The sequence below is a fragment of the Lolium perenne genome, chromosome 2, assembly GCF_019359855.2.
Source record: "Lolium perenne isolate Kyuss_39 chromosome 2, Kyuss_2.0, whole genome shotgun sequence".
NCBI classification, from domain to species: domain Eukaryota; kingdom Viridiplantae; phylum Streptophyta; class Magnoliopsida; order Poales; family Poaceae; genus Lolium; species Lolium perenne.
This window is the reverse complement of record NC_067245.2, coordinates 307,356,846-307,372,898: the sequence shown is the minus strand read 5'-3', so window position 1 is coordinate 307,372,898 and position 16,053 is coordinate 307,356,846. Positions and strand designations below refer to the sequence as shown.

The 16,053-nt window shown below is 42.5% G+C and overlaps 2 protein-coding genes across 2 annotated transcripts; one reads left to right on the top strand and one right to left on the bottom strand.

Moving 5' to 3' along the window:
* Positions 1–180: 180 nt before the first annotated feature.
* Positions 181–4,161, top strand: LOC127336912 (uncharacterized vacuolar membrane protein YML018C). Its single transcript, XM_051363778.1, has 8 exons — positions 181–484; positions 1,254–1,652; positions 1,774–1,991; positions 2,253–2,323; positions 2,403–2,507; positions 3,165–3,282; positions 3,370–3,505; positions 3,708–4,161. Exons 1-8 carry the CDS (start codon positions 398–400, stop codon positions 3,768–3,770), a joined length of 1,197 nt encoding a protein of 398 aa, XP_051219738.1. The 5' UTR covers positions 181–397; the 3' UTR covers positions 3,771–4,161.
* Positions 4,162–5,743: 1,582 nt separating this feature from the next.
* Positions 5,744–6,639, bottom strand: LOC127330816 (uncharacterized). Its single transcript, XM_051356899.2, has one exon. It carries the CDS (start codon positions 6,525–6,527, stop codon positions 5,862–5,864), a length of 666 nt encoding a protein of 221 aa, XP_051212859.1. The 5' UTR covers positions 6,528–6,639; the 3' UTR covers positions 5,744–5,861.
* Positions 6,640–16,053: the final 9,414 nt, after the last annotated feature.

Below are 16,053 nucleotides of genomic sequence, written 5' to 3'. Positions count from 1 at the left end.
CGAACCCCCGAAAGACTCGCCGTGCCGTCGCTGGACACCGAACCGGCGCGAGCCCACCCGAGCGGCGCCGCCTCGTCTCCTCCTCGCCGTTAAAACCACAATAGAAACTTCCGCTGGTAGGTCCGGTCGCCCCGGCTTCAACCCCACCCACCACCACCTCCGCCTTCGCCCCCAAAACCGTTCTCCTCCCTCCCCTCCTCCCGCGCCCTCGCTCTTTCCGTGGGCGGGCGACGGGGCGAGCCAGGCCGCGGAGCTCACCCACCGAGTCCACCGCAAGCATGTGCTGACGCGCCGCGCCACCCCACTGCCCTCCGCGCGCGGTTAAATTGCTCGCCTTCCTCCTGCTCCTGCTCCTCCCGCGCTTTGGCAGCACGACGTACCACGGGGTTGCCGCGCTATGGGTTCCAGCCTGAAGTACCGCGCCGGGCTCGTCCTCATCGGCGCCGTCGTGCTCATATGGGTCACCTCCGCCGAGGTCACGCAGGTACAAGCTTTTCCCCACTCTTCTTCCAATGTCTGCCTTGTTCCTTCTGTTTAATTATTCTTTATTCGAGAGACCTGGATCTTGGCTCGGGATGGTGCTTGCTTAATTATCAGCCGATCAATCTGACGGTTTCATTAGCCTTTTTCTGCGCCATTTGTTCTGCGTCTGAATAGTTCAATATCATGCACAGGCTTCTGTACTTGACAAAAATGACCACAAGGAATCTTATAATTTACTCTATTCCTGTTCCATCCCAATTTCGCGGTCTTGCCACGAAGTGGAAACCTGCATATGTGTGCAATTGTATTGTTGCATACTCATTTTCTGAAAAGAAACAAAAGTTGCTATCGTTGTGCGTCTGTCATCACCCATCAGTTAGTTACGGCAGTGTGCATCACCGATACCTGTCTCGCTGATTCTAGCCTTCTAGGTGGTTGTGATATTATTCTTGCTCTCACCTAATTCATGATTGTATACTAGATGGGGAACCTTACTTTACTGTTGGCAATCGGTATGTTTGCCCCTTTATATGATCTGCCCACGTTTCAAAGCTGTAGTCTCCAAGGAACAAGGAACTAGTTACATTTGACTGCAGAGCATTACATGGACCCTACAAGTTCATCAGTAGAACATATGCTTTTTTACTTTTAAAAAACATTTTTTGTTCATTCGCCAAAAAAAAAACATTTTTTTGTTCCTTTCAAAAAAGTTCTGTTGCCAAATGAATCGAATTCTAGCTTCAGTATCTGAACTGAACTTGTGTGCGCAGGAGATATTCGCTGACTACAAGCAACCATTCGCGATCACTTACTTGGGGGCCTCCCTTATGGTCATTTACATCCCCTTGGCGTTTCTGAAGGATTTCATATACAAATTGTTGAGAAGGCATTCGGGAAGCAGCAGAGCGTCAAAGGTCGCGAGCAAATCTTCCTTTGGCGGCAGCGCTCCTCTGAAGAGTGGTGAATTCGAGAAGATGCTGGAAATGGAACCGCAGAAAACCGTGGTGATAGATTTTACTGATGTGGATCTCCCTGTGCTAGAAGAGGCGAAGCCACTTATTTGTGGAATCGGTGAGTTTGGTGATGATGTTCTGAAGGAGCAACAGCTTTCCACCAAGGAGATTGCAATTTACGGATTGTATCTATGCCCCATTTGGTTTGTCACAGAGGTAACTTTCCAATTATCTGTCTGTTTGATCTATTGAGTAGTTTTTTTTTGTTTCAATCATACAGACAGTAGCTTGATCGATACAGTTACTCATCTTCCCTTATGCTCTTATATGGATGCAGTATTTATCAAATGCAGCCCTTGCAAGAACAAGTGTTGCCAGTACTACTGTACTATCTTCAACTTCGGGACTCTTCACACTTTTCATTAGTGTGCTCCTTGGCCAAGATTCCATTAATGCTGCCAAAGTTATTGCTGTTTTTGTTAGCATGGCTGGTGTAGCAATGACAACTATGGGCCAGACTTGGGCAACTGATGAATCTGAAGTAAGCAATGCAGGGTGAGTTGGGTTGGCGCCAACTGCCAAGTGACCTGTCTATTGTTTGTACTACTTAATTTGATGTGCTTATGAAGCCGTGTACTTGCTTGCTTTGTAGTAATATAGTTAGCTGTAATCAATTTATTTTTCTTAAAAAAGAGAACTAAAAACTTTTGCATTTCTATGTCCTGGGGAAATCGATGAGATTTTTTAAATCAGCTTGCAACTTTGGTATATAGAACTCAACGCCTTGCTAACCGTTCATAAGCATTACAACTGCAGGGCCACACAGAGGACTCTTCTAGGTGATATGTTTGGTCTTCTGTCAGCTGTGTCATATGGTCTCTTCACTGGTAGGTTGTTGCACTTCTCTGTTCAGTTCATACTCGAGCGTTTTCAATTCAATGCCTAATTGTTTCAACATCATTCCAGTGCTTCTCAAAAAGTTTGCTGGAGGGGAAGGATCAGAAAAGGTTGATGTCCAAAAACTGTTTGGCTTTCTCGGACTTTTCACTCTTTTTCTTCTCTGGTGGCTTGGTAAGATTTTCCTTTTTGCAAATTTGGTTGCTTAATAACGTTCAAATCTCAAATATTCATTGATAGAAATAGCCTGTAAAAATGGAAACTGCTGTTGACATATGAGCCATACGGCATTGCATGGGAAAGCTACAGGGACCATGGCTGTATTCATTTATTTATGATCCATGTCAATCTTTATTTGGTATTCTGGTAATTGGTTGAGTTCAAGGCTTCAAGCACATATACTTTGATTGTATTTATAGTTTGTTCTTGGTTTGAATGAATATACATTCTTGCTGAAGTGCTTCTAACTTTCAGTCTGGCCATTAACTGCAAATCTAATTGCTTATGCACTTATTGTGGCTGTATTCATTTATTAACTTATCCATTGATCCAAAATGTTCCGTGCAGTATGCATGTCAAAGTTTTATTTGGGTATTCTGGTCTAATTGGTCGCAAATAGCCTCTGTGGACGTTCTTCTGTAGTTTTGTTCAACCATATATGCTTTGCATGTATTTATGGTCAGTAATCTGGTCTAAATGGTCGGCAAATACATTTTGTGTCTGAGGTTCTTCTGTAGTTTGGTTCAACCACATATACTACTAATTCTCATGCATTTGTAGTTGATTCTTCGTCTGAACATACATATATGCTTAAGTACTCTATCTTTTCAGTCTGGCCATTAACTGCACTAGGCATTGAGCCAAAGTTTACAATGCCCCACTCAGCTAAAGTGGATGAAGTTGTTCTGGCAAATGGCCTTATTGGGAGTGTGCTATCAGACTATTTCTGGTACGCGTTAAAAGAAGACTGGTGTTTTTTCTTTCTTTCTAATATATTGCAGAACTGCGTTGTTTTGACAACAGAACTTCTGTGCAGGGCTCTATCTGTTGTTTGGACTAATCCCCTGGTGGCCACCTTAGGCATGTCACTCACAATTCCACTAGCCATGGTTGCTGACATGGTCATCCATGGTCGACATTATTCAGCAGTCTACATTATTGGTTCTCTACAGGTAACTGATGCCCTGAATCTCCTTATTTGAGGTTATGTGAAAAGCTATATTTCAAACTCCTTAGCTGCACTAAACAAAACTTGTGCTGTCATTTTCGAAGTTGTAACAGCTAGTGACATCCCCATGTTCTGTGAACCTCTAGCAGATCACTCTTATTTGCATTTGCTATCTTATTTGACTCTGACTACTTGTGCTTTTGCAGGTATTCTCTGGCTTTGTCATTGCCAATCTTGCCGATCGCTTTTCACGTTTTCTGGGTCTATAGTCATGAAACCTACAAGGTTGTACCGGAGTGTACATCTGTAAGGTCAGATCGATTAGCTATGAAGTGTACATTCGGAAATCCGGTTTGGTTAGTCAAAGACAACCATGGCCTTATGTTCAGAAGGATTGGGGAACGAGCACTGCAGCTCTGTTTTTCTTCAACCTTTGGCTCTCTTTACACACAGAATGGAGGATTTTGTTCTGATGAAATAGAATACAGTAAAGGTAGGACGCGAAGGCACATTATGCTGTAGCAAACCATTGCGCTGTAAATTATCTAGTAGCTTGCTGCACAATGCTTTATCAACGTATACTGTATAGCGCTGTTATTCTCAGCAGCATCAGTCGTCAATGCGTTATTTTTGCAAGATGAATTGCATACTTATGATGAATCGAGTCGATGGAGGCACTCTAAACTCTAAAGTTATAAGAGACGTCTTAAAGTTATATGTCCAGTTGAGCTAGGGAGTGGTGTTTTGGAACATGGGAGCATATGCTCCCTATATTTGAAATGCATCTTACACATATTTTAAATTTCAAAAAATTGAAACATAAAATTCACACGTACATCGTGCTACGCGCTTACAAAGTCGTTTCATAAAAAATAAACTTATCATGTGACCTGTGTAACTGCTAGTATATCAAGGACTTATGAGAACTGAAAAGCAAAAAAACTAGGCAAAGGAATTCTCATAGTTCATTGAATTAAGGGAGGACCATTCGTGGGGGGTTCGTGGAAGAGTTGGGTTCGATTCCCTTTATACGCGATGTGGCGAAAAAGACTGATTCAACGAAATATGCCATGCCAGCTTTCAGATTTAAAACAAAGAAAAAATTCAGTGCTAAAAACAATGCTTTTCACATGATAAGTTTTTTCTTTTTTACATAAGCCAGAAAAATATTTTTTCGTGAAACTTGACGCACACATATATATTATGAAGATGTACATGCAGAATTTTTTTAAAATTTTTTTCATAGTTCGAAATATGTTTTGTTGGTAGAGGGAGGCATACGCACCCGGGAGCCAAATTAAATTTCCGGTTGAGCTACACTAAAATTTCGAAGAAACTAAAAATAAAATCATATCTATGGACTTTGTTGGAGTATGCGCATGCCATAATAGGACAGTAGTACTATGCTGAACATTCAAACTTGGTGATGGATTGAGTTAAAGTTGATAGTATTTCATTGTCAACTATATATGTTACCAGTTGCAAGAAAAACTATACTCCTAGATGTTACCTACTCTACCCGCAAAAAAAGATGTTACCTACTCTTAAATTGAATTCTAACTTGCGGAAATTTCATTTTTGATCTAGGGTACATATGCTCCTGCTATTGGAAAATACATATTAAAATATCGATAAAATTATGAACAAAAATTCCACGCGTACATATCAATATTTATATGTGCACGCCAAGTTTCAGAGAAAATTGACATTTTTTGTGTCTTGTGTAAAAAAGCTAAGAATATGTCCTTGTGAAGAGCTTTTTTAAGCACCAAAATTTATCTTTTTTATACATGACACAAAAAATGTTTAACTTTTAGGAAACAACTTTACAAGCACATAGAAAAGATGTACGTGTGATTTTGTTGTCCGACTTTTTCACTATTTTGAAATATATTCGAAAGTCATTTTAAAAATGAGAAGCATATGCTCCTGGGAGCCAAAACGCCGCGCACCTAAATTAGTTTTTAAATTAGCATATTGTAGATTAAAATTTAAGATTGTAAAGTTGTAGATATTGGAATATTTTTCTGTAGACTTGGTCCAACTGAAAGATGTTTGACTTAAGACAAAATTAGAACTTCAATTAATTCAAATTTAAAGGGAGGGAATATATAAGTGTACAAATTTTGGTACCTCCTCCGGCCCAAATTAATTGACACAAAAGGTAAAAAAAAAGGGTGGCTCTATAATAGAACACACCTTTGTTAATTTCTATTGTCCAAAAATAAATGTATTTGCTTATCAAATTTTACATAAGAAGAGTGAAGCATACACTTGCGAACAAAAAAAAATCTACCGTTTGGGTGAGTCAAAAAGAAATACTGTATGATAAACCCGTGTAACGAAGCGGGGTCAGGCGGTCAGCCCTCTCGAGACCGCCGAAATTCGATGCGATACACGGCGAAGTCGGCGTTCTGCGAGGGGGCGCGCAGCAGCGGCCTGGTGACCCTGTCGACCTCGGCCAAGTCGAAGCCTTCTTCCCGCAGCACGTCCACGCAGTCCTGCACGCCGCACCGCACTTCGCTCGCCGCCCGACACACCGTGCCGTCCCGCCACAGCCGCCGCAGCGTGTCCGCCATGGCCGGCATGTCCTCCGGGTCGTAGAAGACGTCCGACATGAGCACCACGTCCACGGATGGGACCTCACGATCGAGCATTACCAGGTCATCCTCCTCCCCCCAGCGCAGCTCCAGCACGTCGGCCTGCGCGGCGGAGAGCCCGTTCGCCTCGGCGTTGGCTCTAAGGCCCGGCAGGAGAGGCTGCACGTCCGTGAGCACGCAGCGCGCGGCGCCAAGGCAAGCGACGGCCGCGATGCCCGGGAGGCCCGTGCCTGCACCGAGCTCGAGCACGGTGGCGCCGTGGAGCTGGCTGGGCTCGGCCGAGGCGAGGTGGCTGGTGAGGACGATCGCCGAGTCCCAGAGCCAGGAGCCGGTGAGCGCGCGGCCGGTGGCCGGGTCATGCGCGCCGTCCCGCTCCACCACGGCCAGGGCTCGGCCGGCCACATCTACCTGCAGCGGCGCATGCATCACGTGTGGCTTATCTGCTCGATCGACCTCGACGGGCGATCAGGCTGGCGTCGCTGGGATCTGGACATCATATTACCCAGCTTTATTTGCAAGCTTCCGAACGGATGATGGAAGGTTCAGGATAATGCCGGGACCGCCGCCTGGCTGTCTCGATGACCGGCTTGGCCAGCCATGCGTGTACATACACCAGCTAACCTCTCATCGCCTTTCACTGTTAGAGCGATAATATGGCTCAACGCCTATCCAGTATCCACCAGCAGCACGATTTTCAGAGAACCGCGATGCCGTCGTCAGAAAAGCACATTTGTACTAATCACTACTTCCTTGCCGACTGAATTAAAATGACTTACTACGTACGATTTATGATGCTAACCACCAGACGATGTGTGAAACTAGGACACGAAAATATAAAGCTAATCAAACAGATACGCATATAAACCACACGTTCATGTATGCAGCAGCGTTAACTCATCTAGACCATGTTTTTTGACGAATTGCGTTTTATTACTTAAGAACTTTGAGCATTATATTTGGCCTTTGCATAACTGAGATGGACACAGCCGCCATAAGACCATATAATAACACACCAAAGATTTTAAGCGTTTCACCATAAAAGAGCTATTTACTCAGTTACGAAGAGAAATTCATAAATTGCATGGGCAACTAGTCGCACAAAATCAGAGAGAAACACATATATGCCACTCGATTACAGTAGTGGAACAGTAGTACTGTATAAGATAACTTGTAGACTTATATATTTCCATGAGTTTTAGGAAATCATGGTGTGCCGAAGTATAGGGGGTGTGCTTCAGTGGGAATCCTTTGTAGAAAAGAACACCTTCACAAAAAAACTCCCCACACACAAAGATAGAGTCATTAGGATAGCTAACAACGCCAATATGCTTATGCTGAAAAGTCCAGAGTGCTGGGAGCGTGGTGGGACATGTCCGGAGGGCGCAGCGGTGGCGACTCGTCTTCGTTTTTCCGTCGAGCTGCCGATGATAGCATTTTGTTTCTCTTTTCTTTCTTTTTGTTTCTTTTCTTTTGGGCTTGATTGTGCTGCGGCCCCAGCGTGCTCGTTGTATCGTGTGGTTGCTATATTAATATAGCGGGGCGAAAGCCTATTTCGAGGGAAAAGTCCACAGAAATAGGGGCTGATCCAACATCCAATGTTTCATTTTCCTTCACTGGAACGATATGCCGGATTAGTTTCTTATCCTGAAATAGTTTGTCATCAAACAGAACAATCTCATCACCATAACTAGTGGATGTAGGTAGTGAACCTCGGATGATGAAAATTCTCAACCTTTGTAGAGACTAGTATTACCGCAAGTGCAACACCTCGTAGTTTCACACACATACAGTGATCAACGACACTTCCGATCTCAGATCCAACTAAGTTGTGGAAGAAGATCTTCTGGATCCGAATCCCGGCAACGCTCCCGCGTACCGGGTAAAGTACTCCCTCCGTGTGCAGCTCTTCGAGGAACCACGTGTGGAGAGAGAACTCGAGAGAGAGGGTATAGGAGAGGGAGGTGCCCAAGGGGCTCTCCTTTTCCCACAACCCTAATTGTGTGTACTCCTTCTCCAAATCTATACACTATATATAGGAGAAGGGGAGGGGTGAAGTTTCATCCCTTACCAATATGGGACTAAAAAGGAGGCATGGGAGGGGGTTGGCCGACTGGACCTTATTGGATGGCCACTTAATGGGCGTCCCTCCGGAAGAGGCTCATTAAGGTGGGTTGCACCTTTTTATCATTAAATATATTTATTTAATATTAATTCATTTAACTTACATATAATACATATTATTTAACTCCTAATGATTTGAGACACCTCTCATATCACTCAGAACATCTTTCGGATTCTCCTGGAACCCTTTCCGGTTCTCTCTTCTCTATTCTCTGGTGTTTCCGATGAATCAAAAATAATCTTAAGTTTTGTTGAACCCTTAAGTGTGTTTCCCTACGGTTAGAGAATGACACATACATGATTGAGACAAGTTCCGATCAATGATCGCCAGAGTGTTATAGATACAATAATGACCCATGTGTATTCTACGAAGATGTGATGATCGTTTGAACCATTACGTCGTATCCCATTCCCTTTGTTACTTTGATACAACCATACATGCACTTGACCGAGAATTGATCATCGGTAGCACGATACCTAGTTCAATCTTGTTACCGATAAGGCTATTCAACTCGTTTCGTTCGATTTCATTCTCATGACCTAGTCATGTGTTGCAACTTGGATGTAATCTCACCAAGTGGATCCATTAGCACGCGGATGAACAAATCCCGCTCTTGACTCATACTCCTCAATCCATCCCATTGGAATACATCAGCAACTTATGACCACCATGTTACGGTGTGGCGATTGATGATGCCAAAGCAGCCGTCGGTCATAGTGATTAGATATGGTCTCACGCTCTAAGGAGTAGGTTATGTCGCTTTCGTAAACATCGTAACGTTGAACTTGATATCATCTTAATCGTGTTACAATACTTATATATTGGGAATGTCCGTCATATCATTCACTCAATGATATAACTTCATTCTCAATGACATGTATGTCCATGATCGGGAAATCTTGACCACCGAACCACAATGAACTTGTTCGCGAATGCTCACTAGGACCTGGTTTGTTTACAATACTACACGTGTATCAATGTTTTGGATTAATATAGTTATAGCATGGCATGCAACTATATATTATGAACGTTTAAGATATAAACAATAAATACTCCTTATTATTTGTCTTCTAGCTTCTAGGGCACTACCTCCGACAACTTCAACATAACGTCAGGAGCATCAACATGGATCAATGACATGAAAACAAGAGGGAACCGAGCCTGTCCTTGAAGCAACACATGGTAGCAGAACTTTGAGGCTCATGGGCATCATTGGAGTGCTGGCGGCAACATGAGGGTGCCGAGCAGTCGAGCACGTCCGCGTCGAGGAGGTGTGCTCACGTGCGAGGGCAGGAGAAGGGCGTCGAGCTGGAGGGGCGCCCGGGATGTCGGTGCACAACAATGCGCTGGTCGATGACGATGGGAGCATCGTTGGAGGCGGAAGGGAAGAATGTAACGCCCCACTTTTGCATACATGTTTAATTTTTCCAAAGTGCAAAAATTAGGGGGAACAAAAACTTTTTCTACAGACTAATTAAGATGAATTGCCTTGATCTGTCTGTTAAGATGAATTGCTTTGATCTGTTGGTAGATGTATTGTCTTGTTTTGCTTGTTGAGTTTTGTCTTCAGCTACCTCAAAGAACAACACCTCTAGTGGCCAGGCAAACAACTCATCTAGTAAAACACATGTGTGACTTACGAAAAATTGTTTTCCTTTTTATTACATCAAACTCTTCTCCTGATGGCAACATGAGTGTGCCATCTTGATTTTCCTCTTTGTGTTAATCTAGCCCCAAATCATCCTTAATTCAAAACTTGGAATCATCTGCCCCTTATCATATCTTTCCCTTGTAATCTCAAGCAATGCACTTGGTCCTAAACCTACAATATCTTGAGCACTTCTCAACCATGTCCTTGCCTTGAACTAAATTCCTCTATACTCTTTTATCCTTGCATGTTGTGAGGCTAAGTCAGCAATCTAAATTGGTAGGCTCAAAAGTTCCAAACCTTGGCAGTTAATCTCTACGCAACCACAACTGTTATTAGTGACCTCAATGCATGTGTCTCATCTGTGCAATACCCTCTTCAACCTCCACGTCTTGCATGTCTCAGACTATCCTTGCAACTCATATATTCAACTTGATCTGGTATCCTATCCAATGTTCCAGTACCAGATCATTTATTCCTCTTTTACCTCTTGTTTTTGTTTCATCCAAGTTATCTTCACAAAACCAAGAGTGGGAATGATAGATACATTTTGTAGCCATCATCTACCCTTGAGAACACTCCTCACTAAATTAGTTTTCCTCCTCAAAAACCCTATTGTTTTCCTTCTCTAGTTTTGATCACAAAACTACCTCTAGTTTTATTAAATCTTTTCAAGATTTTTCTTCAAAGAAAACAAGAAACTGAAAGGGGTTTTGTTTCTCATCCCAAGTACTGATTTCTAAAACATTATTTTCTATCTTGCCTTCTTTTTAACAAAAGGATTGTTTATTGTACCTATACCATTTCTTATTTACTTTAAATTTGAGAAAACTCTACTTCACTTGAGAAAGTAAGTAGAACATTTTGAACTCCTATGTTCCAACTAGTTCTCTCAACATTTTCAAAATTCCATTCCACTTCAGTTCATTCCAAATTGTCCCTAGACAATTGAGGTGTTTCAAATACTTTTCAAATAAGTTCTTTTTCAAATGACAACTCTTGCACATCTTGTGTACATCTCTGGTCTACCACACTGTATCCCCTCATCCTTCAACTCTTGATCAAATGGATGATCATTTGATACTTCCAAATGGACTCCCTTCTCCTTTCAACTAAACCCTTGACTCAGGGAGTATTTCAACCCACTCCCAATTGACCTCTCATTTGTAGAGCAACTTATATTCTTTTCCATCATCACTTTGATCTCATGAATTCATAATTTATGTCACCATATTCATCATTGTGGGTATATGGTTACTTCTCTCACCATCTCTCTTAACCTTGCTCTACCATTGCCTAAACCACTATCACCACCCCATCTACCTTGGCATGCTCATGCATTGTTGCATGTGGTCAATCTCAATCTTTTCAATTTTAAGATTCTAATGAAAACTTTTATTCATCAACTATACCTTGGGAACTATCTTCATCATAAGTTGGTCTCAACCAAAGTGGTGGAGATTATTCTCATGGCACATGACACATGCCACCCTCATACTCCTTTCTATTTTTATGTATCTACTCCTATTTTTATTATCATCAAAGTCACTCATTGACATTATTTCCTCAACATCATTCTTTGATCTATTCACATGGATGTTGTGCACTCTCTCTCATTGTTCACTTGAGTTTGGCAAAAATGGAGCCGGTCATGGCAAGAAATTCGGCCAGCTCTCCCTCCTCACTTTCTTCCTCCACAAGCCTTGCCCTCCCACCTAACCAAATCTTAAATGGGCAGCCACCCACCTTACCCAATCAATGAGGAGGCAGCCAACCATCCTCCCTCTATAAAAGGAGCTTGGCCGGCCACCCCCTGCTCCTTTGCTTCTCATTTTTGACTCTCCACTCCTTCCACCACTCACTCACACTCCTCTCCTACCTCTCCCCCATGAAATGCTGCTCCACCTAGCTACCATGGCCGGCCATGGCCATGGAAAGCCACCAAGATGAAGCTCCCCTCCTCCCTCAAGCTCCTCCTCACCATGAGAGCATCCCTCTCCTTCTTCTCCCCAACCCTAGATGGTTTTCTCTCCTCCTCTTCTTCCTCCATTGCTAAGATTGGATCTTGATGCAGGTGCATGTTGGTCCAAGCATGGAGAAGCTTGAGCTATCCTCAGATCTGAAGTTCTTGAGCAAAGTTCATCCAAATCCCTGCAGTAATTTCTGCTATCTTGCTGTTTCAGATTCTGGTACGATTTTGTAAAATCCGCCAAAACTCGTGTGCAGATCCAAATCAAGTGATTCAAATTTCCATAGATAGATATTGAAAAGATATACAACTTGACGTTGGTCTCATCTTCAAATTCGTTACGGATTTTCCTAGGTAAATAAAGTTCTGTAACATGCAGAATCACTGTTTGTTAGATTTGTTCCGTTTTACAAAACCTTTTTGAGCAAACTCAACTGTGGGTGAAAGCCCACTTCAGTGCCTTCATTTTGGCGTTGGTTTCACTTCGAATGACCTCCTGAAACTGAAATGGTTCACAGATCAAGATCTGGTCAGATCTGACTTTGTCTAATTAAACCAGGAGCTTGGAAACGATTTTTTGAATGAAACAAATTGGGTAAGAATCACCTATTCAATACCTTTCATATGCAGCTGACCTCATATTTTTATGAGTTATGCACGATTTTTGGTGAATTAAACTTGTTCTGTGTGTTCTGCAGACATGGCTGTTAGCTTTTAAATCACCAAAAATCCATTTTTGATCTTAATTGAGTGATTCCAATTTGGTAGTACTACTGGATGCTTTTTTAATCATCTCAAACAAGTTTTAAGCTTTTATCTGTTTTGTAAATCCAGAGATAAAGCAAATGGTAAAGACATGCAGTAACCTTGTCAATCCATTTGTGAGAGTTTCAGAAACAATTTGAACCCAAATCCAATTATGTGTGCATCTCTGTTTAAATATCTTTCAAATGCCACTGGTCTCATATTTTTAGGATTTTTCTACGATTTATGGCTTACAGATCTTGTTTTCTGTACAGTCAGATTTAAAGAAATTTCTAAAATTGTAGGTTTAATATTTTTGGGTGATTCCAATTGGGTTAGTCTTGTATTAGTACTGGCCATCTAGAAAAAATACTGTTAGTCTCTGTTCATGCATATTGGTTACTGATATTAACATGTGTGTGCTATATGAGTTGTTGGATCAAAACTTTTTGGTTTACTTAAAAACCCTTGTCCAACTCTTTTTCTTAGAATTGGACAACCTTTGTTTTATGCTTGCAAAACAAAACCTCTGCAACTTAACATTAGCTCTTTTGTTTTGCTTAAGTTTTCAAATGGTGGGGCATATCATTTGCTTCCTATTCTTGTGTAGTGTTATGTAAGCTTTATAAAATAGGGAGAATGATTGCCCGCTTTTCTAAAAATGTTTCAAATTATAATAGGAATGTTTGTGATGCCAAACTAATGCACTTGTCCTCTTTATGATGTTTTCTACCAGGGGATACTTAGTTTGTGCCATGTTGATACCGAGAGAGGCAATTGGTTAGTCGTGGCCCTCTCATACCTTTACTAGGTAAATAAATGGGGTTTTCTAAATTTAAAACTCTTAAAGTTGTTTGTGGTATCTATAGGTCCTTTGTATGATAGCTCTTAATTGAATGGTTAAATTCTGATTGTTGTATGTTTGTTTTGTTGGTGCCATGTGATTGATTTTGTTACTTTTATATTTTCCGGCGATAGATGCGAACATTTTCGGAGAAGAAGAAGAAGAAGTGGAATCGGACGAGGATTTTTATGTTGTTGGGATTCTACATTGATGGAGTTGAAGAAGTCCAGGGACCAACAAGCCAAAACAAGGCAAGCCATCTTTTGATCTCTGTTTGGTGTCTAGTTGGATGTCATTTGTTGATGTCCAAAGCACCTTGATTCTATGTGTGTTGTTCTCTCTATTTATGTTGTCTATGTATGGTTGCAAGTGGGGTACTCCCTAGTGGTGTCACTCCACCTTTGCCCTTGTGTTTATGTGAGGCATGGTATTATGGCCGTGCTATTCCACTTGGTCATCTTGTATGCTCAAATTGAGCATCTTCCCTCTCAAGATAGTAACTTACACCACACCCACCACTTTTGTAGTTTAGAGGTATCAATGTCATGATCTTGGTGTAATTCTCAACTTGAGAGGAGTATGACGTGTACCCTATTGGAGAGTTGGTTGGATAGTGATTCTCCACTATCAAAGTTGTATAGTTAGTACCACAAATCTGAGATTATATTCCTCTTTGTGTTGTCATTACACATGCTTACCTTAAGCGAGTATGATCCAACCATTACTCTTTTTACACCATCTATGACACGATGACTCTCATCGTGGCCATAGTGCAATTCTAGTTCAACTCATGAAACTATAGGATGGGAACCCCTCAAGGCTTACCTTGTTGTAAATGTTTGTGAAAACCTTGGGTAAGTTAACTCTACCCAAGTGTATGTTTTGGAAAGACAAGGTCTTTGGACAAGGATGTTGGAGGAATATGGTTGGTTGTTGGCAAGTAAAGGAAGTGTGGGTAAAATGTTTTCAAAAAGGAGCACTGCGTATAAGTGTACGCCAGCCCAACTTTTATCGCGCAACCACTCTACCCCAACGTGGGCACGGGGCTTAGCCCTAGTTTGTTGAAGCTAGCATGAGACACCTTCACAACTCTCTAGGAGGGTCACGATGACCTCTGACGCCGGGTTGCGCTCTGGAGGAGGCAATACACTGTCTTAACTGATAGCCGGACGATTACTGAGGGTCTTCTGTCATGGCGCCGGAGATACGCTCAAAAGGAGGTATGCTGCCGGGGTGCCGGGAAGGGGTAAGCCCACAGGGAAGGACTCATGTCAATGGAGATAAGCGAAAGGTTATGTTCGGGTATCCGTCGTGGCATACGTTGTTATGCGGGGATGATGCCCACACGATAGGTATCCGGATAGTTGTGGGGAAAGTGTGCAAACTCTGCAGAGTCAAATCTATTCGAATAGCCGCGTCCGCGGTCATGGACGGGTTGCAAAGGCCTACCTTAACCTGGGCTTGAGTTTTGTTTTGGTAAATGCTTTGCAAAGAAAGTGTTGTGTTGGATGTACCGGAAGGGTACGGAAAAAGAGCGTGTGTCGACCATATGGAGATGGTCGTGGAAAAATAAGACCAAGTGGGGAACTTTTTCCTAGTGTTTCATGTAGAGGAACTCATCTTTAACAAAGATATAGAGATGTCATAGGACTTCCCTAGTATCCCCATCACCTGAGATGGCGGTATGCTAACTCTTCTTCAATAAAGATATAGATATGTCATAGCTATCTTTTGAAGTATCTTCTTCAATAAAGATATAGAGATGTCATAGTACCACTATAGTGTCTCCATCAATTGCGATGTCGGGATGCTATATCCACAAGAGAAACTACTTCTCTCCTTCATGCTATTTCCACAAGAGCGACTATTTCTCTTTCACATGCTATATCCACAAGAGAAACTGCTTCTGTTCTTCATGCTATTTCCACTGGTGAAATTAGCTCTTCCCTCTTGTCATCTTAGATTAGCATTTGTTATCTTGCACTCTTGCAAAGTACCTTCTTGATGGTTTGCGAGTACAATTCCAAATGTACTCACGGCTTTGTCCCTGGCTATTTACTTGGCCAGACTTGGAGGAACACGATGAATGAAGAAGGAGTTGGCGACGTCTATGCGAGCTAGGAACGTCTTCCCAGTCAGTTGCCTGTAGGGTTATGGCAGATAACTTGAGGTATTGCGCTGCTGAAGTGATGTTGCTACTCTGATGTTTAGTTAGGCCCTTCGAGGCTATTATGCAAGTATTGGTCATGTGATCTCATTGTAATTTTCTTATTCCTCTTTGTAATGGATGGTGTAATTTGATATCAGTTCGGTTATGTGTTCACGGCGCACTGATCATGGGATCGTGAACTGTATACATAACAGGGAATTTCGGACAGCTAGTCCGGGGTCCCCACAAAGAACGAGCAGCGAAATGACCTCGGGCGAGGCACACAACATGCGGAGGCACGAGGCGAGGCACCGGTTCCTAGCGACGACGGGGACGCGCGACACTGACGACGTTGCTGCAGGGGGACCGAGGCGACGACCGGAGCAGAAGGTGAGGAGGAGACTAGGGCGTCCAGGATGAGAGGGACAAAGGGGAGAGGAAAGGGTCTCAAGTGGAGGAGGCGACATGCACGATCG